Genomic DNA, 24,154 nt, shown 5'->3' on the forward strand with positions numbered 1-24,154 from the left:
GGGACATCACTTCTGAGCTGATATAAAAAATGGATCTCTCTCTCTCTCTCTCTCTCTCACACACACACACACACACACACACACACACACACACACACACACATTCTTCTTCTTTGCTCACTCTTATGAAAGCCAGCTGCCACACTGTGAACTTCCTTATAAAATGATTCATATGGCAAGGAACTGATGGTGGGTAATGTCCAACAGCCAGTGAAAAACTGAGACTCTTAGTCCAACCCACAAGGAATGGAATCCTACCACCAACAAGTGAGTGAGGCTGGTGGCAGGCCCTTCCCCTCAAGTGCTGATGACCTGATAATCTGTGAGAGACCCAAAGCCAGGAGAGTCAGCTAAGCACACCTGGAATCCTGACCCACAAAATTGTAAAATAATAAATGGTGTTATTCTAAGCCACTAAATTTGGGGGTAATTTGTTACACAGCATATAATTAATTACACTATCCTTTTATGCAGTAACACATACTTTAATTTCTGAAATTCTTCAACAAGGCTTGATTTCTGCCCAGGAGACATTCTTGCAAAAATGGTTCCATTCACCAGAATCTAAAGAGAAAAACTCTTACAATAAAATTAGAAAGAACACTTTTAAATAAAAGAATAGCCCTGAAAAATCACTTTTGGCTGCCGTTTTAATATACCATTGGGTGGTGTGTCATTAGACCAAATGTCAGGAAAGGGAAAAGGGGGTTTAATGGTTTAATATTTAACTTGCACTTTCAGTCCTCCATCAAAACTCTATTACTTCTTTCCAGGCCATTTTTCCAAGATGGGATAACCTCTAATTAATAATAATAACTAAAAATCAGCAGAGCATATGGGATAAAAATGCTTAAGGAAAGTTCTTTTTACTAAGCACTGTCTCCACAACTGCAGTATAGACAGAGAAAGAAGCAATAGATGGGGAGCTGAGAAATAAGCTTCTGTTCTCAGCTCTGTCCCAACGAGCTATACAAACCTTCAACAAGTGACTTAACCTTTCTGAATCTCAGCTTTTCCATCTCTACAATGAGGAACTGGATTAACAGCTTTCTGCAAGCCTTTGGGGTCTAGATTTCATGGTCCCTGACTGGTCAAATGACAGAATTCTCAAGACACAGCTAACAGATGGTTGCTGCCCTTGTTTGTGCTCTACTTATCTCCTTCACACTGACAGCAAGACCCTGGACGGCACTATTTTAAAATAGACACACAGAGGACACGATAACAAATGATTTTGAAACTAAACCATGGGGCCTTTGTTTCCTCCTGCTTTAATTCAAGAATCTCGGCAGGAAGGGGAATAGAGCTCATCCTGACATGAGTTAGTGGCTTTAAGAGACAAGCTGACCCACAAAACCGGCAGCATGTTTGGAACTACCTGGAGGTTCTCCCTGCTGCGGGGGGGGGGGGGGGGGGGGGGGGGGGGGGGCAGGGGGCGGTACCAGAGCTCAAACTCTGAAGTGGAGGCCATGCGCATGTGCAGGACCAAGTAGGTGTGGGCGGGGCCAGGGACTTGGGAAGGGGTGGTGGCCCTTTGGGGATGTTTATTTTATAACTGTGAGACAACCTCAGTGATCCTCACCTTCACTCCTCTCTTCCCCTTTTTTGCCTCACTAATTTGAGGAGGGAAACAAAACACGTCATTTCTCCAGTACTTACTTTTGGAAGCAAGCTGTTAAAATGCTGAAGTAGCACTTGGTATGATTTCCCACTCATTGCGAAATGATAACAGCACCCTTTTTCTCCAGCAGGCGCTGAACTGTTTCCAATGTTAATGCAGGTTTCCTAAAATCAAAAGGCATCATTTCCACACGCAGCTCTTAAAGAATGTCTCTGTTTTCCTATGTTTTATGGAAGGAAGCATATTCATATTTCATAACCATGTGAGGGCCAGCAAACATACTGCGTAATTTGTCCATGGAACTTAGACTTATGTGAAGAAGATACTCAAAATGTCTTCCAAAATTATATGAACATGCGATACCTTGACAACATGATACTCTGTATCTTATCGTGGGAGATAATGTGTGATGTCAGGCTACGGAGGAAATCATTCCCAGGTATCCATTAGTGATTCCAAGAAGAATGGGAATGTCCTTCCCTCTTCTTCATTCTCCTCATCGTGCAATCTTTTATTTTCTAAGATTGCTTACAATTCATTCCTCCAAAAATCATGCCCCAATGTCTCCACTGTAAAATAGGCAGACTCTTTTTTCAGAGACTAACTCCTATTGGCCCCTGACCTCTCCCCACCCCAACAGGTAACCTGTTCCCTTACGGTGCCCAGATCGTTCACACCCTATGGTCCATTGCAGCAGTACTCCTTTTCTGAAACCCTTTCCTCCTGTCTTTCACTTGTCAGTATCCCCCCATCACTGTGTTCTAGTCCCATGAGGCTCCGTCCCAAGGAAAGCATCTGATGAATGCATAAACAGTCATAATGTCAATAGATGATAGTGGTTTTTCATGTAACATTTCTCAGAGGTGCTTATATCTGTGTAGGATTCTAAATTCAAATAGTAGAAAAGGTGAGAAAGTGTTATGCATGTGAGGAATTCATCTTAGAGATAGCATTGTATTTGGAAGAAAAAATACTTTGATGTGCTGAATTGGAAGGCAAGGCGATATAGCCCTCCCCTTGGTGAAAGAGCCAACAAAAGGCTTGCTCTACAGCATTCCACATCAGGCAAGCACAGGATTCCTTTTGCTTTTACTAGAACCTGGGAGAGAAAGTATGATGGGAAAGAGCCAGAGAGGAGGAAAGCCTATTGTGATGTGACTTTTCCCAGCAACAACGCAGAACTTCAGTAAAAGTATTAAGCTCTCTGGTGTTTGAGTCAAGTTAACGCACCTACTCACAGGGTAAGGGCAGGACCACTCTGTATAGTTGTGCAGTTTGTATACTGAACAAAGGCCTACTCCCCACTTAACAATCCAAAGGGCTGGTCAGCCTAAAGAAAGGGAGCATTTTTGTCATTTATCACCTGGAGGACCATCTCTTTGAGTTCACACAAAGAGGTGCTACATTTCATGATTGAAGTCAGGCTATAGGTATTCCCTTCATATGAAAGAGCAGTCCTGTCACAAGTGCACAGGGAGCTTACTCTCTAGAGAAGCCAGCACCTGTTGATTGCATATCACAGGCACAGCACAACCTAAATGCCCATGGATTTGGGTGGCATCAAACAGACCTGAATTTGATTCCCTGCTCTACAACTTGCTAGTTGTATGTCTTGGGCAAATTTCTCCCTAGGCCTCAGTTTTTTCATTTCATTTGTGAAACAAACAGTTTGCTCAACTGTATGGGGTAACTGTGAGGATTAGATGGGGGTTATGGATGTAAATCGGCAGTTCTCAACCACTGGAATCAATGCGAGGAAGGGCTGATGACGGCTCCCAGCCCAGAGATTCCGGTTTAATTGGTAGAGCCTTGGCCTTGGAAGCTACTCATCTTCCAGGTGACTCCTGTGTGCAGCCAAGGCTGAGAAATACTAGTGGAAAAGCTAAATGCTTTGCAAACTGTCAAGCTCTGAACAGATGTGAGAGATCATTACTGTGATGACTTGTGATGCTGAAAGAAGGCTGCCCTGGGCCAGCACTATATTCCTTCAGGCCACGGAGGACCTTCTAACATTTCTCACATTCTTCCCAGGTCCATTCTCTTGGTTCTCTACCAACTGCCAGGTCACAGAGGCAGAAACAGACTCTCCCGGCTCACTGGCTTCGACAAGGATCACTTGGCTCTCTCGAGGAATCATTTCAGAATTCTTTGCAACAGTAATGGCTGTTTGCAGGTTATCACCTAGATGACAAAGAAAGTTGGTTTGCTTTATGTATAAACCTCTCAGCAACCAGAATTGAGCTCCCCCTCCAATGAATGACTATACCACTTTGTTGGTATTCTTTCGGGGCATTTATCACTTTCTACCTTATTTTTTAACTATTTATCTCCTCCTCTGTCCAAGCTGCCTACCCCTAGTGGCCGAACACTATGTCTGCATTTCCCACCTGATAGCATCGTGTGCTGAACATTGCATATTTCCAAAATAAGCACAAATGAATAAATAATTGTTTAGCACTTTATGACTAACCCTCAGGAGACTGACAGCTCTTAGCAGTGAGAGTAATATGGCCCCATCTGATAGCATAAAATCATCCTTAGGATCTGCCTTCCAGTTAAGCAGAGAAAAGAATACAGTGTTGGGCCATGCTTGGATTTGACCATCACATGCCATGCCTGTCCTCCTCTGCCCTGAAGGACAATCCAGCAGTCTCACTCACTTTACACAGAGGTCTTATTGGGGTTCTTGATGAAAACACATCCATTTTTGTATTTAAACATTTACTGAGAGCCCATTGGTACTATGCCGATCCTGGGTAGGAAGAGTGGACACTAGAAAAAGAGAATGAGACGTGGTTCCTGTCTCCAAAGCTCATGGTGGTGTTAGGGGAATGACACAGGTTCCCAGGTAACTGAACCCCAGGATAACAAATTAGACAGCAAAGCATTTTTTTTTTTCTGCCTGATGTCAAATCACATGATCTTCTTCATATGCCTGGGATACATTCAACTTGTGGGGCCCCCCGAACACGTACCAGTAATCATCACAGTTCTGATGCGGGCCTCGTTCAGTTCCTTCAACACTGGTTTGGTTTCCTTTTTCAAGCGATTCTCCATTATGAGAAGTCCCAGAAATGTTAATTCTGACTCTACCGTCTCTCTTTGGATTCAGGAGAAAGTCAGTATTAAAGCTTATTCATATAGTCTCAAGAGTTGGATTTATTTTTTCTTTTTGAAATTTCTAAGTTTTATCAATGTAATATATGCCCATGTTAACTAAATCAAAAAGAACCGAAAAACTTATCATGAAAACCAAAGGACCACCCTTCTCCTTTCCAGAGGCAGCAACCACTTTAAATCTTTTAGCTGCTGCTTTGTTTTCAGCTCCATTTAAAAAAAAAAAAAAAAAACAGTGTGTTTATCTTCCAACTCTTCTGTTGGTTTTTAAAATTTTTATTAATCATTTATGTACTTTTGTAATTTCTAAGAACTTTTTTTTGAGCTTGTAATAATTTCAGTTTATTAGACATTTATTAGGTACATACTGCATACCACATACTATAGTAATAGTTGAATATGGAGTTGTTCATTTCAGCTTCCATCTGTAACCTCCAGTAAATACATGTTATCAGCCAAGGATTTGAATAGTTTTCAGAATTTAAAGTTGGAAGCTTGGAAATGTAATTCAAACTTGGATGGGAACACAATGAAGACACTTCTCTCTGGAGTAGCCTGTAAGTCGCTACATTCATTCAAAAGTCCATTCACTAAATAACTGCTTTATTTTTTATCTTATATTAGGCACTTTGGTGAATACCCAGATAATCATATATAAATCCTGCCTTAGTGAGCTCAGAAAATATTATAAAAGAAAATCTACCTTAATTAAGAACTTGTTAAAATCCCAACATTATAATCTCATGAATTTCCATTATAAATTGGATTAATATTTTCTCATTAACTATAACGAAAAGAAAGATCCAAAAACCATCTCACCAATTTATTCTGGTTTCCATCTCTATTTTATACCTCTTCCCCTCGCTCACCACTTTAGGCATTTTGGCCTTTCATGACTCTACATTTCTAGCAAAATTCTTTGTTGGGTCCCTCGCACCCACTACTCCTGTTGCCTGCAATGCTTTTCCTCTAGATATCTGTGTGCCTTGCTCCCTCACTTACTAGAACTTCTGTTCAAATGTCACCTCCTCAGAAGACTTCCCTAATCAGCCCATGTAAAATGGCATCCTCTGTCATTTGTTTTTTAATCCTCTTAAACAACTTTATTTTTTCCTTTAGGGCATTTAATCACTGCTCGACAATATTGTATTGATTTATTATTTACTTTCCCCAATTAGTATATAAGCACATGAGGGAAAGGATTTATTTTATTTACTTCTGATTCCTCAGTGCCCTGAAGAACATCTCACACAGTCAAGCTCAAATGAACTTTGCTACACCAATGAAAGGGGGAATCTTGATTAAACATTTCTTCTGTGTTTTTTAATTTTGGGGTTTGTTGTTGTTATATTTTTAGTAAATCATCTCAAGAAACTCTTCTACTTCCTTTTTTCTGATGGCAGTTTTTTAGAAGTTTCTGATTTTTCTAATTGGGAAATTTTGCTAAGTGTAATTTGATTTTGAAAAACATCAAAATACTATTCCTTTACCGTTTGAAAATAGTAACTAAATTCCAAGAAGCTTAATAGACTCCTGATATTTTCTTGGAAAAGCCAAGATGGTTGAAAATCTATCACTTTTATCTTTATTTTCTTATTTTGTTATACTTATAATCATGTCTATCTCACTAGTGGCTTTTAAATGAGCACATCACAACTTCATTTGTATGTGGCAGTTTGGTGGTGGCTACACTCCATGTCAAGCTACATAAATCTCTCCTTTACACATGACCTTAACATTTGTTATTAAAATCTGTGTCTTGAAAAATTATGAAATCCTGTGTGTAATGGGTCTTTACGCTTGCTCAAGAATAACTAACACCTTGAATGTTAAATCTGTGAGTGCCATCATATATTTCAAAATGAGCTTTGTGATTCTATATAGAAGATTGAAACATCATGGCTGAAAGGGTCTTGAGAGATCATCCAGTCTACATTTTGGGAAATACACATAGTGGAAGAAAGGGACAATGATTACTGATCATATTAGAGAAGACGGACTTATGTTGTAAATCGTAGTGTTCAACCAAGAATATCCATATCTTATGCAGAGGAGCTAATTTTACATAAATGAGTATCTGCAACACAAAATCAAAAATAACTAATGCATGGATAATTTGTTATTCAATTTTTCACAGTATTTCTGTATACCTTTGTCATAGACAATTCAAAAACAACTTTAAAAACTGAGAAACATTAAAAGAAAAAGTAATCTTCAGATTATCCTCTAATGAGGACAGTTTATCCCTTTAATGTAACTAAGAATGCTGAATTCTATTTCATGTATGGAACTCAGTTTACACTCACTACCTCTCCAGATCTAAGGGAGGTATATTACTGAGCCCTGAAAGAAGCCAAGTCCAGGGGCAGCTGGTTTGCTCAGTGGTTAGAGCACAGTGCTCATAACACCAGGGTCACCGGTCTGATTCCCACATGGGCCAGTGAGCTGCGCCCTCCATAACTAGATTGAAGACAACAGCTTGAGCTTGGAGCTGAGCTGTGCCCCCCACAACTAGATTGAAAACAACTTGACATGGAGCTGATGGGTCCCGGAAAAACACACTGTTCCCCAATATTCCCCACACACACACACAAAAAAGAAGTCAAATCTAAGGGATTCTGGAGGACTTTCAAAGTGCCTGCTCTCACCTTTCCTCAATCCCTTTGTATGTGGGACCCACAAGTTAGTCAGCCACATAATATTCTGTGGCTGAAGGAAGTTGGCTGTTTTTGGTGGGATGATGGAATTGAGGGTAGAGATAACTCACTGTCATCTGGGAGTCAGGCGATCTCAACTGCTATCCTTGTTCTGTCACTAACCAGCATTGTGACAGGATCAAGTCCTCCCCAGTGTGGCTTGCAGTTGCCCATCTCTGACTCAGGGGACTGGATGAGATTGATTCTTCATTGCTAAGAACCTTCCCAGTGATTTGAGCTGTGCATCCATCCATCTCCCAGGCCCCTTCACTCCATGCACACAGAGCCTGCCCTAGTATTGATTTCCAAGTTTCTTACCTGGATAAACTCTGAACTTCTGAAATTTTCCCCAACCTCAAATCTTTATGGGCAAGGGCAATGACGCGGAAGCCTTGCATTGTGTACTTCTTCAGCTCTTGTGGGAAATTCTCGGGCACTGCCAGGAGAGGAGAGAGAGCTAAATGTAAGGTCACACTGAAGGCTGCCCAACTCCTACGCAAGACTCTGGGATGCAGTCACTATATCTTGTTTTAACTTTCACTTCATAAAAATGCTTTAATAGAAAAACTATAGCTACAGTTAAAGGTCACAAACAACTTTGTCAGTGCGTTCTTACTACCCTGACAGAAATGAATGCCAAAGATGGTCAGGTCATCAACTGGGTGTCAAATACACTGGCTGGGTCCAGTAAGGACAGACCCCAGGATGTGCCTACCTGGATGAAATGAGGGAAACAGCAAATCCTCTAGATCAGGAGTCAACAAACTACAGGCCAAATCTGGCCCATCACTTGTTTTTATAAATAAAGTTTTATTGGAACATAGTCACAGCCATTTGTTTATTGTTCATGGCTGCTTTGGGGCTACAATGGAAGGGTTGAACAGTTGAAACAAACACCATGTGGCATGCAAAGCTTAATTTATTACCTGGCTTTTTACAAAAAAGTTTGCCAATCCTCGCTTTAGATAATGGACGACACAATGCCAGCATTTGTGAGTTTTGACATGGTAATCATAACTAATGTTAGTATATTTATACAATCTTTATGATTTATAGTCTGCCTATAAAGGTATTAGAAAGAAGCACAGTATAATCAGAGGTATGGTGGCTTAGGTAGCAAAACTCCCGAGTTCTAATCTCCACTCTCCAACCAGCTCCCTGACCTTGGGCATGATAAGTCTCTCTTCTGCACCTCAATTTTACTATCCATAAAAGGAGGGGGCTGTGGATCTCTCTGTCCCCATTCAGCTCAGACTTTCTGTAATTCTAAAATAATGCTGGAGGTGGGGATCTAATTTCAAGGATGCTCTTACCTCTCATTTCTTAAGTATAAGGGGGGTGGGAAAAATCACTGACAATAATATTAGCATATGTCAAGGATCAGAGTTTAGGACAATACGAAGAATTAAAAGGGTTACCAGAAGAATGAGAGGTGGCAAGGGACAGGCCCAAATCTTTACGTATAGAGCAGGGACAATAGTTACCAGCTAAAATTTCAAGAAGGTACTCACTCATCTGTGTGGCTGGGGGGGGGAAAAAGAACAGCAAAGTATAGGCCATCAATCTGTGAAGGATAGAGTTAATGGGAGCTATGAAGAAGATTAAAGTCAGAAAACGAGGAGCATTTCGAAGGCACAAAAGACTCCAAGTAGAGGGATAAGTTAAAGCAATCATTTGCCAAATCAAAAATTCTGTGCATAATTTGATGGATATTAGGAATCATAAGGAGCATATAGATGAAAATAAGAAGAAAAGGCCAATTCTATCCAAATGAACTCATTTGAATGCCACAATATGCTTATAAATCTGGGCTGCTGCTTAGAGGGTGCATAAGTTTATAAGACTAAGAAACAATACAAATCAGCTCAAAATCTGGCCCAGAAAGATGAAACTGCTACGAAGATGATCAAACATCTTGGTCTCATACCATCAAACTTACTCTAACCACTTTTTTTCCTAAAAGGTTTATCTTTTCTACATTCTCCTTCCATCAATCTCTCTGAGGCCCCTTAAGTGGTGCCAGCTCCCGACAGGTAATGGAGCATCCCATCTGCAGAATTAGTCTAGTGTCCCAACCTGCCCCTTTGGTTCCTTCTTCTGACTTCTCATTCTTACCCATCCTGGTTCTCTGAGCCCTGTGGCTTCCTTTTCTGGTCCCCTTGCTTCACATCTCATTCCCTCATATTCCATCATGGTTGGGCTTTCCTGGCTGGACCACAGCAGGATATTTACTCTCTGCCTCTCTGCCTTGTTATCATCACCTCTGCCTTATGAAATCTACTGGTCCCACCTCCCACCCACAGAGAAAACCACCACCTTCACATTCATTGATTTAGGCTTATTTGCTTTATGTGTTTGGGCTTTTAAAATGTCTTGCCTCCTGAAGGAGAAATTGGCCATTTAGTACCTGTTTCGGGTCTGCAGAACGTGGCCATCATCTCCGGGGCGCCCTTCATGTAGACATGGAAGTAATCCTCCCCCGCCAGCTGAGCAACCACAGACATCCTCTGCAGGCTCGAGGAAAAGGGAAACTGGCATAAGACAGTGATGGCTTCCACGGGACTCTGCAAGTGGACCAAGAAAGGGAAGCTTAAGAAGCTTTTAACTTATTTTGTTTAGCATAATAATCTCAAGATCCATCCATGTTGTCACAAATGGCATTATTTCATCTTTTCTTATGGCAGAATAGTATTGCATTGTGTATATATGTATATATCACCCCAATAAACTTTTAAAAAAAGAAGAAGAAGCTTTTAAGTGAGATTTAGCAGATGCATACCAACAAACATGGTTTCCTCTGCAGTAAGCCCAGGGGACATGATGAAGTGGTATATTTGTCACCACATTGGTAATTTCTGGCTGCCCCTAAGGTGATTCCTTCATCAAGTTTTCTAGTCTGCAAGGCTCTTGCCCTTGGCTGCCTGGAGAAATCACCTTCCAGGCCAAGCTCACAGGTCACCTCCTCTGTGGTGCGTCTCTCCCAGATTCACTCCCACTCTGGACCTCTGTGATTCTTTTTTCAGCTTTTATTAGAGCATTTGACACATTGTATTATACTTATTTGCACCTCTGTTGATTTTTCTATCAGCCCATGTGCTCCTCTAACACAGAGCCCAGCCTGTCTAGCTTTGAAATCACTCTATCCCTTAGCACCTAGCACAGTGTTCTAGCATAACTAGATACTCAGTGAGTGTTGGATAAATTAATGGATAAATTCAGGAATGAAAGAATGAACAAACAAACTATGGACACTGTTGGGATAAGGCAAAATAATTAAGAATATAAAAATGTAGGAAACTCAGGGGAGGTTCACCAATTCTAAGGGGAAAGAGCTATACAATTTCAGGAAGAAAATCATACCTGACTGGCTTTTGGTCCCGGTTTTATTACTATGTTTGAGTCTGACATCCCAAATTTGCGGCAGTCTACATTGCGATCTTCCATTATCTGTTTTAAAATGAAACCATTCATAAGATTCTTTAGAGAAAAATAATAAGAAAGAAATTTCTCTCATTTGCATAGCACTTTAATCTTTTCAAAGCCCTTTTCAATACTTTCTCTTCTAGGCCAATTATCTTAGTACTGTCATTGTTAAATTTCTGTTGTATTGATTTACATTAAAGGACCTTATTGTGGAATGTCAAAAAGCCAGGAATATTGTGACTGCATTTTAAGTAGCAAATGATGGAAGAAGTGCAAGCTACAGGCCAATGGCTCTTCCTAAATGATATGGGTAATATTTGGAGGAGGATTTAAATGGAGATCTACATTCCAATACAGCTGAGCACATTAACTCTCAGATGAGTTAGGATTACATAGAATGGGACTATTTCTTATGCTATGTCTATGCTACTAGTCTAATTGGTTAGCTCAAGAGTTAGGAAAATAGCTGCTAGCAAATTAGAAAGCATATTTTAAAATGGTTTGTATTCTTTGGATATTACAACTGTATAAGTTATACCATCTGGAAACTAATATTAACCTAATATATGGGAAAAGCAGTCAGATACGGGAATACTAGAGATCAGAAAATAGACATCTGGTCTCCACTCTGTCACTTACTTGTTTAACTTTGGGGATATCATTTCATTTCTCTAGATCTCAGTTTCTTCTGAAAACTACTCTGACATCCTTTCTAGTGCTAAAATTCTTACAGTCTATAAGGACATTTTCCCTCCTCCTTATGTTTAGTGAAATGTTCCTAACTACCAAAATATGTTTAACTCAAGGCTTTCTCACCCAGCTTTAAACTCAGTGAATAACCTTGCACTTTTACGCTTTGTTTGGAATGGATATAACTGTTCCTAAAAACAGTTCTTACAGAGCTAATACTCTTTATTTTCTTATACAAGACCCTAACTTGTCTGTCATTAGTATAGATACATCAACCTTCCTCTGATGGAGAAGGGGACGCTATCAGAACCTGAATCAAAGTCACATATAAAAATAACAACCTTGTGCAACTCATCATTGTGTGAATTCTAGTGATGCTGATAAGGACATTCCTTATAATAATTACACTGATTCTTCTCCATTAAGATGCAGGAAAGTGAGTACTGTTTTGTCTTGGTGTCAAAAATTTCTCCACAACAAATGCTCTCATTTTAACTTACTGATATCAGAAATTTCCCTGTGTGTCAGGATTCCCCTATTACTTTGGCCTCTAGAAAGCTACAAATGTCCTACTATAAATCTTTAAATTAGCCTTTTTGTGAGATGTACCTCATGTCCCTACAGTTATTTGTTTCCATTCCTTTAACAACTCTGTTGAAAATACGATCCTGTACTTGATGTCTCATTATAAGTAGATTTAGAATATTTTTTGGAGAGTAGCAGAATGTAATCAGCTAACTAACTAATTAATGAATGAATACCCTCCATTTGTTGGGCCCTTCACAGTACACACAGCCCCTCTAGGCTCATAGTTTCAATGCCCACCACAAGTCTGTGAGTGAGGCATTGTTACCCCAAATGCATAGATGAAGTACAGACTCAGGGTCTCGTTCTGGATTTGGGGTGACAAAACTAGAGAGTGGTGGATTTGAGAGGTCTTCCCACTGTGTCATGACAGCCACCAGCATTCACTCTCAGTTCACAAAATTGAAACAGCTGGACCTCAAGTGCTCCAGTTTGGAGTCTAGACCTATGCAGTTCAATATAGTAGCTACTTGTAGCTATTTATACTTAAATTTAAATTAATTAAAGTAAATAAAACAAAAAATTTAGTTCATCCATTGCATAGCTACATTTCAAATGCTCCTGGCTAATGGCTACTATACTCGACAGCAGTGCTTTAGTCTACTGTTTCTTTGATGGTGTTTTAAAGAATATTTGTTTTCTTCAAAACGTGTTTTGGCCTGTGAATAAGGTTTCTGTCATCGAATAGGTTTAGTAAATGTTGCATAACCTAGTCCCTCTGGAATATTCACAATGCACCACAGTATATTAAAGAAATCTTGTAGTGAAGAAATCAATTTAATTTTGTTCATACAGCAGCTCCCAAATTTATTTGATCATGGAACCTACTTCATGTTGTACACATTAAATAAGTTCTTTGGAGCAGAGGTAGGGACATTCAGGTAGGATCAGACTTTCATTCATGCATTATTATGAATCTTCTTTGGGTTTCAACCAAACAGAAAAGCTTTAGCACTCCCAGTAAGGATTTCTTCAAGTTTTGCTCATTCGGGTGAAGCAAGAAACTATCGCCTTACCCAGGCGGTGCCCTCAAACATTTTGAGGTCCAGTAGGTCTCCCTGGATGGTCCCATCTAGAAGTATCAGAGAGTGGCAGCTAGCCATGGCTGCACACAGTGGGCCCCATGGCAAAGCCCTGCCTGAGGCAAAGCTATGGACTTCCTGGAAACTGGTAAAGAAGACGATTAATAAGTTAAGGTCTTCAACAAAATCGTTTTTGCACACTGTGCCCCTTAAATCTTACTAACCTAGAGCTTCAATAATACCTAACCCCTATGCTGAAAACCTTGCATAGCTCCCATGCCCTCTACAATAAAGATCAAACTCCTGAGTCTGGGATTCAAGACCTGTCTGCTCCAGTTTTATATTATCTTGCAGATTTTACTCCGACTAGTGTGCTTTATGCAAAACGTTTCCAGAGCCACGTCAAATTTCTTGTTATTTCTATACTTGTGCAGGTATCGCCCTGCCCTTGAGACCTTGCTCACTTGGTTCCCTCATTTTCTAACTGGACTATTCTGCCTGCAGATTCCTCTTCATAAAACCTTCCTTTGAGATAGATCTGAATTTCCTTCTCAACAGAATTTGCCACTGGTCAATCAATACATATTATAATTTCAGAGGGCCTGGGTACAATTACAGGGCCTTTTGTCAGGTTACTTGCAGCCAGCCCGCATGGTGGCAGTATTGTGGGAAAGCACGTTGTGGGAAGGCTCAGAGAGAATACCGGCAAATTCCACAGAGCTGGCTCTAGAAAGACACACACCCCAGGCAGTAAACGCTCTCTGGGGAGGCGCATTCCCTCCCTTACCTGGCTCTGTTCTGAGGTAACATCCCTGTAATTGTCTTCTCCCTGACCTACTACCAGCTTTCAGCCCATGTCTGTAAAGAGTCCAGCCATATACCCTTCAAAAGCGATCTCAAATTCTGTCTCCTTCAGGTGGTTGTCCTTGATCCATTCATTTTCAAAATTAATTTCTACCTTTTATCTGCTGTTACTATAAAAGCCAGGACTGTGTATGACATCAAGCAATCCTGATGATTTCTTCTTCTCTCTTCTGATATGTGTGCTTTCATGATAAGCCTTTTCACAGCCTGTGGTGTACGCTAAAGGTGGGTGCATTTGCACCTTTTTCCCCCGGGAGAGTGTGAACTCTGAGGGAGGAGACGGAGCTCTTCTTTTCTGGATTCCTCACCACACTAGCCACCCAGGAAGACTTTGCAGTTTTTAATTAAGCACAGTCCTTATTTTACTCTTTGCTTCTCTGTTTTATTTATTTAGCTTCTTAATTATCCAACTCATTCTATTCCATTTATCATGTGGAATTTGAAGACCTACTTTCCCTCTCTGATTCCGAAATTGGAACTCATATAATTTAAAAAATGGCAATACTTGGGAGTTGGTTCCAGCCAATGATTATACATATTTTATGTGACATTATCCCTCAACTATGGAAGGATGGGTTTGAGTAATGCCACACATTCCTCCTTCACTACGGTGCCCACCAATTGTCAGCAGTAGGGACAGTCCCCCAGAGGTCCAGCCCATCTTCTGTAAGAGTGCCAGTCTGGAAAAAAAATTAGAATTGGTATTAGCGTAGTATTTAGAGCTTTTAAGCATATCATGATTTACAGCAATTAAAGTAGATCTAGTTGTGCAAAGCCCTTCTTTGTATGCATCAAAATTTACACCAGAGGGCACCTGAAAAAAAGGTTCAGCTGGTGAGGAATAATTCCCAAAAGGCTGTGTTGATAATTAGATGATTCTAGTTAGTAACCATTGCAACAAAATATAAGTGTTTTGGTTTTGTTTGTTACTGTAGTGACTTGTTAAATAAGAGATGTTCAGTGACTGGATATCCAACAAAAACCAGCTTTGACTTTTAGTTGGCACTTGTTGTCTTTCTAGAGCAGAGCCCAGAATCTTTGTCTTTCTTTTTAGTTCACAGTCTGCCATCTGGTTCACACAATTTTCTAAACTATGGATGACATGGTGACTGTCCAGATTGATAATGAAATGTTGAAAAAGGGCTTTGAGACTAAAAAAGAGCAACAAAGTGCTAAATAAATATTAACTAATGTCCATGGGTGGGTTTTATTGTTAGATCAGAGGAAAATGGTGGGGTGATTTGATTTGCTGTATTACGGGAGTATTTGTCAGATAATGTAACAGAGACAGCAAAATAGAACTGAGTACTATTATAAAACTTTTAGTTTGCTCATTGCTTCTCAGTCAATCATGAATTACAGATTTCATTGTCTTTACTAGGTAGACTAACAGCTGAAGGCCTGCTTAACACCCATTCAAAGTAAGGAGTTGGCTACCACTGGATCAGCACTAACAAGGCAGAGAAAGCATTACCAAGTGTTGGGGAATATCCTGTTTCAACACTGACACCCAGGTCTCCGACAGTACTTTTTAAACATCATCTCTGTATAAGACACTGAATTTTCTAGTTTTCTATCAAATGACATCTTTTATTATTACAGAACGTCCCATTAGCATAGTGCTTTATGGTGAAGTGCACATGCTTTCAGTTCTTACAACTTAGTAAATAAGGTAGAGACATTTTCAGGTCACAGGTGAATGGATCAGCCTCAGCACAATGGTCTGTCGGTTGGAGAGAAAGAACCAGACAGGGGTCATTGTCCACCCCCTCCCTTTCCTTAAAAGAAGCAGAGGAGAAAGGAATATGTTCACTTATGCTCAGGACACAGCACTTCCAGGAACTGAAATGTTTCTCATATTTTTTGCTGGAAAAAGCCAGCCAATCATCAAAGTTATTACAATAAGAGATTGTTTTAAAACCCAAAACAGAAACAAAAAATATTAAATGTCACAGGGAAGAAATTCATGATGTTATGGCTAACCCACTTCCTTAGGCCTCAGTAAAGTAGGCTTCTAGAACATGATCTCACACTAGCTCACTATGCGACCTTCTCTGGCCTCTGTGTTCCCATCTGTAAAATGAGGGCGCTGGACTAAACATCCTCTGAGGCCCTTCCCAGCTCTGCTGTGCCTTAAAAATCATTAACCTCCAGCCTGCAAAGTTGAGATCATACTTTGTCAAAGCACATGAGGTTTATTTGCCCGCACATGTTGATTCTCTGTGGGGAGATACAGAAGATTTTCCTTTTCATCAGCCTCTTCTGTGCGTGCACGATGCCTGTGGTCAGGGCGGCTGGCAGTATGGGAGGGACAGTCACGGTGAGCAGGAGCAGCGCCATGGTCGCGGTCTCTCTTGGAGAAACCTGTGGAGGGCAGGGACATGCAGGTTAGCCCAGCAGAGCAGGCTGGCACCCTTCCTGGCACCATCCCCTACAACACCACAGGGGCTCTAGAAGCTCAGAATACGCGTAGTGAGTCAGCTGTCTTGGTGGCGCTGAGTGTTCTCTTGGCCATCCCTAGGGAATGAAAAAACTGTCTCCCACTGCAGAACAAAGGATGTTCCCTACTCCACGCCCTTTCCTGACTCTGTTTCTCCACTTAGCGTTCTTTCCACTCAGGATACCCATCCCTTCTCTGCCCATCCACACACCCTCTGGACTCCCAGGGCACTGGGACTAGTCTTGAGCTGGAACATTTATCACAGTGGGTTGACTCTTGGATTATAAATCTCTCTCCACCTCTAGGCTCCAAAGTCCTCGTGCACAAAGATGTGACTTGTTCACCTTTAAAGTCATCTTTGGATTCATCATACTCATCTCTAGATAGAAGGCCTAGCACCATTTCTGAAACAAAGGAGGTGCTCAGCAGGCATACTGAACGAATGGCGACTTGATAAAAACCATCACCAAGGTTCTGCTAAGATCTCAGCATATATTTCCCGCTATGGGGAGCCAATCATAAAAACAGCTTGCTCTCCCTGGACACACACATTGGAGCAGGCACTGTGTTAGGCTACATATATTACTCAGTTACTGCCCACAACAACTTTATGATGTAGATACTATTATTTTCTACGTTTAACAGATGAGGAAACCAAGGCTTAAAATATTAAAAACTTCCCCAAGGCCACATGCTAGTTAAATGGGGAGAATCTGAACTGTGGTCTGTCTGACTCCGGGGCACAGATATGTGACTAGTGTGTTATATTATCAAGCCAATTCTCATGGAGTCGGGATTCCAGGCAACTAAAGAAATTCACAAACCTGATAAAGGCAAGACCAAGGTGAAATCGCAGGGAAGCTTGCTTTACTTTTCACATGCTCTAAATATTACTGACTCTACCCTCTGTAACCTTATCTAGGTTTTTTTTTATGAAATTAACCATAGTTTGGGCCATAAAGTGCTCTTCTGAGTACTGGAAACAGATTCAAGTTCAGTAGTAGAGGCTGCTCGATGCATCTTTGGACCAATCTCAGTTTATCACAAAATCCATCATTCCCTGCTTTTCCCACCCACAGCCACAGAGGAGTTTTGATCTTAAGGACTCTGGTCTGTCTAATTCTGAGCCAGTGCAAGTAGAGGCAACCAACAGGTCCACAGGTGTTGACCCACAAGAAGATGGGGTCTGCAATTAACACTGCTGCTTTGGTGTATATTGGGTTGAGTTCTGCCCAGGAAACCTTCCTCCCCAATCACTTCCCGGGCTTTCTGGTCCACAGGAGAGGGTTTGTTGCTTGTTTCTCTGCTCAACACTCCTGCTTCCCAGATGAAACTGGCACACTGCCTCAAATCCAAGCCCTACTGGCTTTGAAAGTCTGCCTACCTCTTTTTAGGGTCCATTTTACTCGTCCAATATGTCTTGGCATCCTCTGCCTTCACCTGCCCTAGACATGCTCCCTGGGGGCTTATTTCAGTTTGGACAACTTGGAGCTCAAGTGTAAGCATGAACATTGCCCCCAAATTCACATGACTGTGTCTTTACCCACCAGTATTGACCCCTCTCTGCCTCCAACACATAAACACACAGAATGTACTGATGTGTGTGTCACCTACTGCCAGTTTCATACCTACGTTGGGATCCTTCTATTCACATTTTTTTTCTTTCTCCCTAAGAGCTCGCACTGCTAAGATCCCAGCATGTCTCACAGAAGAGACTGCATGGCTCACAACAGAATCAGACTCTCAAGACTAGAAAGGACCTCAGAGGTATTTGTGACAACTCTTCCTTCTCCAGCCATCACAACTCTTAAGAGAGAAATCCAAATGAAACCAGACACCCAGAAGCTTAAAAGAAAGTGAAGGTCCATGCATTATGAAGCTCTGTAAAAGTAGACATTTAATTTCATTTCAGAACTTAATAAAACACAGGGGCAACTCATTAACTAGATGGTATGTTGGGTATGCCCTGGACGATGTACACACTCAAACACGTCAACACTTTCAAATAATCCAAACTTCTAGGCATGGCATTCAAGATCCCTTTCAATCCGGCCTATTTCTACCTTGCCAGACTTAACCTCTGAATTGCTTGCTGGTTCCAGAAGACCCGTGTGCATTTCTTCCTTTGCATTTGCTCACTCAAATCAGTATGTCCTTCCTGCTCACTGACCTCATTAGCTAAATCATCCTATCCTATCAGGCTTAAGAAACATGTATTTCTTCTGAGGCTATTTGGGCTTGGGTGTCACCAATGCCACACACACAGTAATCTCTCATGGTGAAAGGAGGCGGTGAACTTTGCAACTTTTGTAGCTGTGCCATCCAATACAATTTTCACTAACAACATTTGGCTATTTAAATTGAAATTAATGAAATATTTCAATTAATTAAAATTGATAATTCATTTCCTCAATTACACTAGCTACACATCAATGCTCATAAGCCCATATGGTTAAGAGCTACCAAACTGGGCAGTGTAGATACTGCACAGAATATTTTCATCATCTAAGCAAGCTCCATTGGACAGCATTGATTCACAGACTGATAGGACTAAGAGGTAACCTTCTGCAACCCATCCGAGTTGGGTCAAGCTATTAGAAAGCCTTAACCCCAGTACTTACTCCTTGGGACATATATACACCAAGGGCATAGAGAAAACCCACAACTCCGACGCAGGCCAGGAACACTATGAACTTGAAGGCATCACTGTAGAGTTTGAAGTTCAGAGGCCGGGGATAGAGGATGGATCTCACCAAGTCCCCCTTGGCTGTATTGTAACCTACAGGAAGATAATCACAGGTGGTGTAAGGTCCTTTCATACATTTTCCCCCAAACCAAAAACGGTTGGCTTTGAATTAAGGATTGGTTAGGAGGATCATTTGATTATCGAATGCAAACAACATTGCTGTGACTTAACAGTGTATTTACATTTATTATTCTCACACGTCGCTGGGAACAATAAATGGCTTTCATTAGCCCTGCTCAGTTTCTCTTGCTCTAGGAGTCAGCGCTTCAGTGGCTCACACCACAGCTCCCCACTCACATGTGGGTTTGGGGAAAAGACCAAGGAGCTGAGGGATGCGGTGACCAGAGAAGTTGAGCTGCCCAGAGAAGACTTTAAAGTGCAAATATGTGCTGAAAATAATAAAAAAATTAGGTGAAAAAGCAAGGCACAAGTCGAGTAATTTCTTAAATATATACGCCTCTGATCACGTCATTCTTATGCTCAAAAACCTTCCAGAGCCCCTGTTTTTTAGAGTAAAGTTCAAATTTCTAGGCATGGCAGTTGAGGTCCACTTCAACCTGATCTACCCCTTCATTGCAAGACTTATCTCTTAACTGCTCACTGGTCCCAGGAAGCCCCTGTGCGATCCTTGCTTCGTATTTTGAAGACAAAAAATGAGCATGTCTTTCCAAGTCTCTGCTATGATTGGTTAAATCTTTCCCATCCTATTGAGCTTGGCTCAAAATGCCACCTCATCAAATAAATGTTTCCAGAATTCTACTTCTATACTTTGTATCTAAATTAATTCCCCTATTCTTTGGAGTCCCTGTAACACTTGGTCATAGGACATCTATCAGTGCTTTGTGTTTCAGTTAGCTGTCAATGCATCTGTCTCGTGCACCAGACCACCATCTTTAAGGACAAGCAGTACTTCACTTTTTTTTTTTCTTTAATCCTCAGTGCATAGCACTTAGTAGAAACTCATTAATGTCTAAGTTACTGGCAAAAACTAAGATTGACTACCATATATTCTAGACATGAGTCAGTATTGTAAGTATAAAACATGCCTTAATCCCACTACTTAATGAACATCTGGTCTCCTCAAGCATGGCTTTGCAGGCTTTGGAAAAAAGGAGCAGCGTTTCCGCTACTCTGTTGCCTTACCATTTTATAAACTCAGATCAGACAGTTTCCATTAGCTTCTGCTTCTCAGTAGGCTGAGAGATGTTCTCCTGCCCACTGACTGCTTTAAACATAAAACAAAACTTGATTTTTTAAATTTAAAATAATCGGGTAGAACAATTGAATCATAGACTCAAGTAAAGGAGAGAGAGGCAAGTGCAGGGTGTGTTTCAGATCCGTGAATATGTGGGGTGACAGAAACCCAGGCCAGGGGTGAATATGAGAGCTGGGACAGATCATGGATAGTGTTAGCTATGAAATGTCATGTGAAAGATTGGGACTAATCTTGGCAATCTTGAAAACGTTTTGTGTACGGTATGCATAAACTGCTTCAAGGTATGTTTTATACATGTGACTTGGTGACAGGTTCAGGAACAGTTAGAGAAAGGTTGAACAAAATACAAGAAAACGTGTTTGAGGCAACAGTTGAAAAGAATAGTCAAAAGACTATTTCTGTTGTAATAGTTTAGATAGGAGATGATGAAGTCCTGGAGAAAATACCACCATGGGGATAAGGGAGAGGGAGAAGGTATTTGTAGAATTTACAGACTGGGGAGCCCTATTGGTATGGGAGAAGGTGAGGAGTTAAGATGATATGAAAACACTGGCAAGATGGTGAGGTTGTCAACAGAAAGAGGCGATAGAGGAGGATGAGTTCCCGTTTCGATGCCTTAACTTTGAAGTGTCTGTGGGGAATCCAGGTGGAAGGGTTCGGCAAGGACCTTGAAATGACAACCCAGCAAGCAGCTCTTTGAAAGGAAAGTCTTCAAGGTTAGTGGTTGAAACTGTTTTTTCTGGAGGTATAGAAAAAAGAAGAAGCCTATATATATAAGGAAAAACAAGAACACAGTTTTACCTTTGAGGAAACGTAGTTTATCCCTGTATTTTCTTCATCATCTACAAAGGTTTTAACAATGAACCATTTAATTGGAAATGATGGCAATTTAGGATAATAAGAGTCTGATTGGAAATGAGTATGGCTGTTATAACCAGAATGTGACAAACTCCATAATCCTAAACAGAATTTCCCTAATCCAATTCCCCTATTTCCAATCATGGACTAAATTTATTTAAAAAAGTGAAATTGACTCACCTGTTTGCAAAACGACTGCTCTTACTGGCCCCTGCGCAGAGGGCTTGACCTGGATCACTTCTGTTCCACAGAAAAGGACATGTTTCCGATAGTCCTCCAAGCTGTGGGATTTCCAGGGCATGGTATTCTCCGTATGGGGCAATGGTGTCTTTGTAACAGGTATGCTTTCTCCTAAAAATGATTGTACTTTGTTGCTTATTCAGAGCTGGTGCTTGACAGTTTCAAGAAAGTATACAAACCACAGCTAACCCAGTCGTAATGCCCAACCCTTGAGTCAGATGACAGATCTTGGTGATGCTGCTGATGCAAAGTGGGGTACACTTGATTATATTTCAAATATTGATTTAAGATCTGCCTATTTGCCACACCTGGCCTACACAGTTTGTTCTTATAATTTTTAAAAAGCCCGTTTTATCAACAAGAGTTGTCAAATATTCCTCTGGTGAATTGTGCCCAGCACAATTCTAGGCAATGAAGGAACAATCAAGCATGTGTGTAGTTGTTATTATTTGCCTTTCATTCACTCATTTATCTATGCATCGACCCATTCGTTCAACAAATATGTTTTTAAGTGCTTATTCTGTGCCAGGCACTGCTCTAGGTGCTGGGACCATAACAATGAACAAGACAGACAGAAATCCTGCCCTCATAAAGCTCAGGGAGCCAGGCTAGTAAATAGCAGCGAATGATTAATAAAATACAATCGGGTAAGTATTTTGGTAGCAGTAGCAGGTGATCTGAAGATATAACCCAAACTGAGGATCAGGAAAGATTTTCTGGACAATTAATAAGTGACAATTGGAAAGGAGAGTAAGGCTAGCCACCTTAAGGAGAAGAAGATGGAAGTCTTGGGCAAAGTGAGAGCAAACATGGTATGCTCTGGGCACTAGATAAGTAAGTTGAGGATTCTCGGGACATTGAGTGTGAGGGAGAGGTAAGCAGCTCTGAAAGTACACAAATGAATGAGAAACAATGCTTTCATAAAATCTTCAAAATATTCTTTGTGATCATTTCGGAGCTGGCAGTGAAAGATAAAAATCAGTATAACAAGACGACCTCTCTGTCTCTGGATGATCTCAGCTCTACTCCCATTAATTAGCACCTCCACAGAGATACATCAGTAATATCTGTCTTCATCTTTTGCTCTCTCCTGGACACTTGTTCGGTATTTCCCAATTGCGGGCTGTTCATCCTAACCTGGACAACCCACTAGCTTCTCCAACTCAACATGTCTAAAATGCACATCAATATTTTCATCCCTAAACTTCCTCCTGACTTTCCTGTTTCTTCATGGTTCCACTCTCTTGCTAAGTCACAGTTTTACAGTCTCAAAATCATCCTTGATTCCTCTTCTTCCCATGCTCTGCTCTCTCGTGGAGTGATCCCCCGAGGCCCTGCTGCTTTTTCCTTGGGAGTGTGCCTCTCTGGGACGTTCTTGAACTCTTACATCGAGGTCCCGATGACATCATTTTGGCAAGCGTTACCTAACTCACGGTGGTTGCATTAACAATGGATTAGCTGTGATGTGTTTAGCTCTTTGAAGTGCAAGCACATTCTCTGAATAATCTGAGGCTACCGTGGAACTAATAAATCTTTTTTATTAATAAGTATCTCAACCACAACCTTCCTTGATCTCCCAAGTTAGAAAAAGCCTCCAATCCTTCCCTTATGTTTCTGTTTTACTCTCACACGACTGCCACATTCACAACACTTCTGACCCCACAACAAGCCATTCTCGACACAAGCTGATTGTCCTACAATCTAACTCAATTCAATTCGGACACTATCTACCCAGAGACAGCATCAGATCCCACAGGTTAAGGGCTCAGTCCCACAAGACTGCTCCCACCCCACCTCAGATGCCAACTGCAGACCCAGATTGTCACCCGTGTTTCTGACGAATAAATCTGAGGTTACCACTACCCCACTCCTTGAATTTGATTAATTTGCAAGAGTGACTCACAGAACTCAGGCAAACACTGTGTTTACCGGTGTATTAAAGAATATGATAAAGGATACAGATGAACAGCCGGGTGAAGAGATATGTAAGACGAAGCCTGGGAGGGTCCCTAGCTCAGGACTTGGGGTGCATCACCCTCCTATTTGTGGATGTGTTCACCCACCTGGAAGCTCTCCAAACCCAGTACCATTGGGATTACGTGGAGGTTTCCTCACGTAGCCATGATCAATTTTCAACTCCATTTCCAGCCCCTCTCCCCTCTAGAGGATGGAGGCTGTGGCTGAAAATTCCAAGGTTCAAATCATGGCTTGGTCTTTGTGGTGAGCAGCCTCCATCCAGGAGCCACCCAGAGTCGCCTCATTAAAACAAAAGATGCTCCTAGTGCTCTTATCACTTAGAAAATTATCACAAGGGTATAGGAGCTTTGTGCCAGGAACCAGGGGCAGACATAGACATAGACATAGACATAGACATAGACATAGACATAGACATAGACATAGACATAGACATAGACATAGACATAGACATAGACATAGACATAGACATAGACATAGACATAGACATATAATTTTCCGATTATTTCACACTCCCTAACTGGTTTCTCCCGCTAGCCCCCTGCCCTTTTAGTTATCCCACACTACTTCCAGATGAATTCCATCAAAGACCCCTTGGACCATCTCGTTCTTTCCTCAAAACTCCTTAGGCTTTCCCATCGCCATTACTGATAAAGTTCAAA

The 24,154-nt window shown here is 41.1% G+C and overlaps 1 protein-coding gene across 2 annotated transcripts in view; it reads right to left on the reverse strand.

Moving 5' to 3' along the window:
- The window catches only part of ATP13A5 (ATPase 13A5), a 100,492-nt gene that overhangs the window by 34,338 nt on the left and 42,000 nt on the right, over positions 1-24,154 (reverse strand). For both annotated transcript variants that reach the window (XM_019723136.3, XM_088794412.1), the window contains exons 10-21: positions 21,459-21,629; positions 19,080-19,237; positions 16,194-16,382; positions 14,637-14,698; positions 13,149-13,299; positions 10,795-10,881; positions 9,842-9,998; positions 7,753-7,870; positions 4,597-4,721; positions 3,642-3,802; positions 1,660-1,785; positions 485-564 (exon numbers count right to left, since the gene is read on the reverse strand). In XM_019723136.3, the coding sequence (XP_019578695.3) occupies positions 485-564; positions 1,660-1,785; positions 3,642-3,802; positions 4,597-4,721; positions 7,753-7,870; positions 9,842-9,998; positions 10,795-10,881; positions 13,149-13,299; positions 14,637-14,698; positions 16,194-16,382; positions 19,080-19,237; positions 21,459-21,629 (1,585 nt within the window). The remainder of the gene's footprint in view (positions 1-484; positions 565-1,659; positions 1,786-3,641; positions 3,803-4,596; positions 4,722-7,752; positions 7,871-9,841; positions 9,999-10,794; positions 10,882-13,148; positions 13,300-14,636; positions 14,699-16,193; positions 16,383-19,079; positions 19,238-21,458; positions 21,630-24,154) is intronic.

Source organism: Rhinolophus sinicus, chromosome 17, assembly GCF_057876585.1.
Source record: "Rhinolophus sinicus isolate RSI-liver-muscle chromosome 17, RSI-T2T, whole genome shotgun sequence".
Taxonomy (NCBI): Eukaryota; Metazoa; Chordata; class Mammalia; order Chiroptera; family Rhinolophidae; genus Rhinolophus; species Rhinolophus sinicus.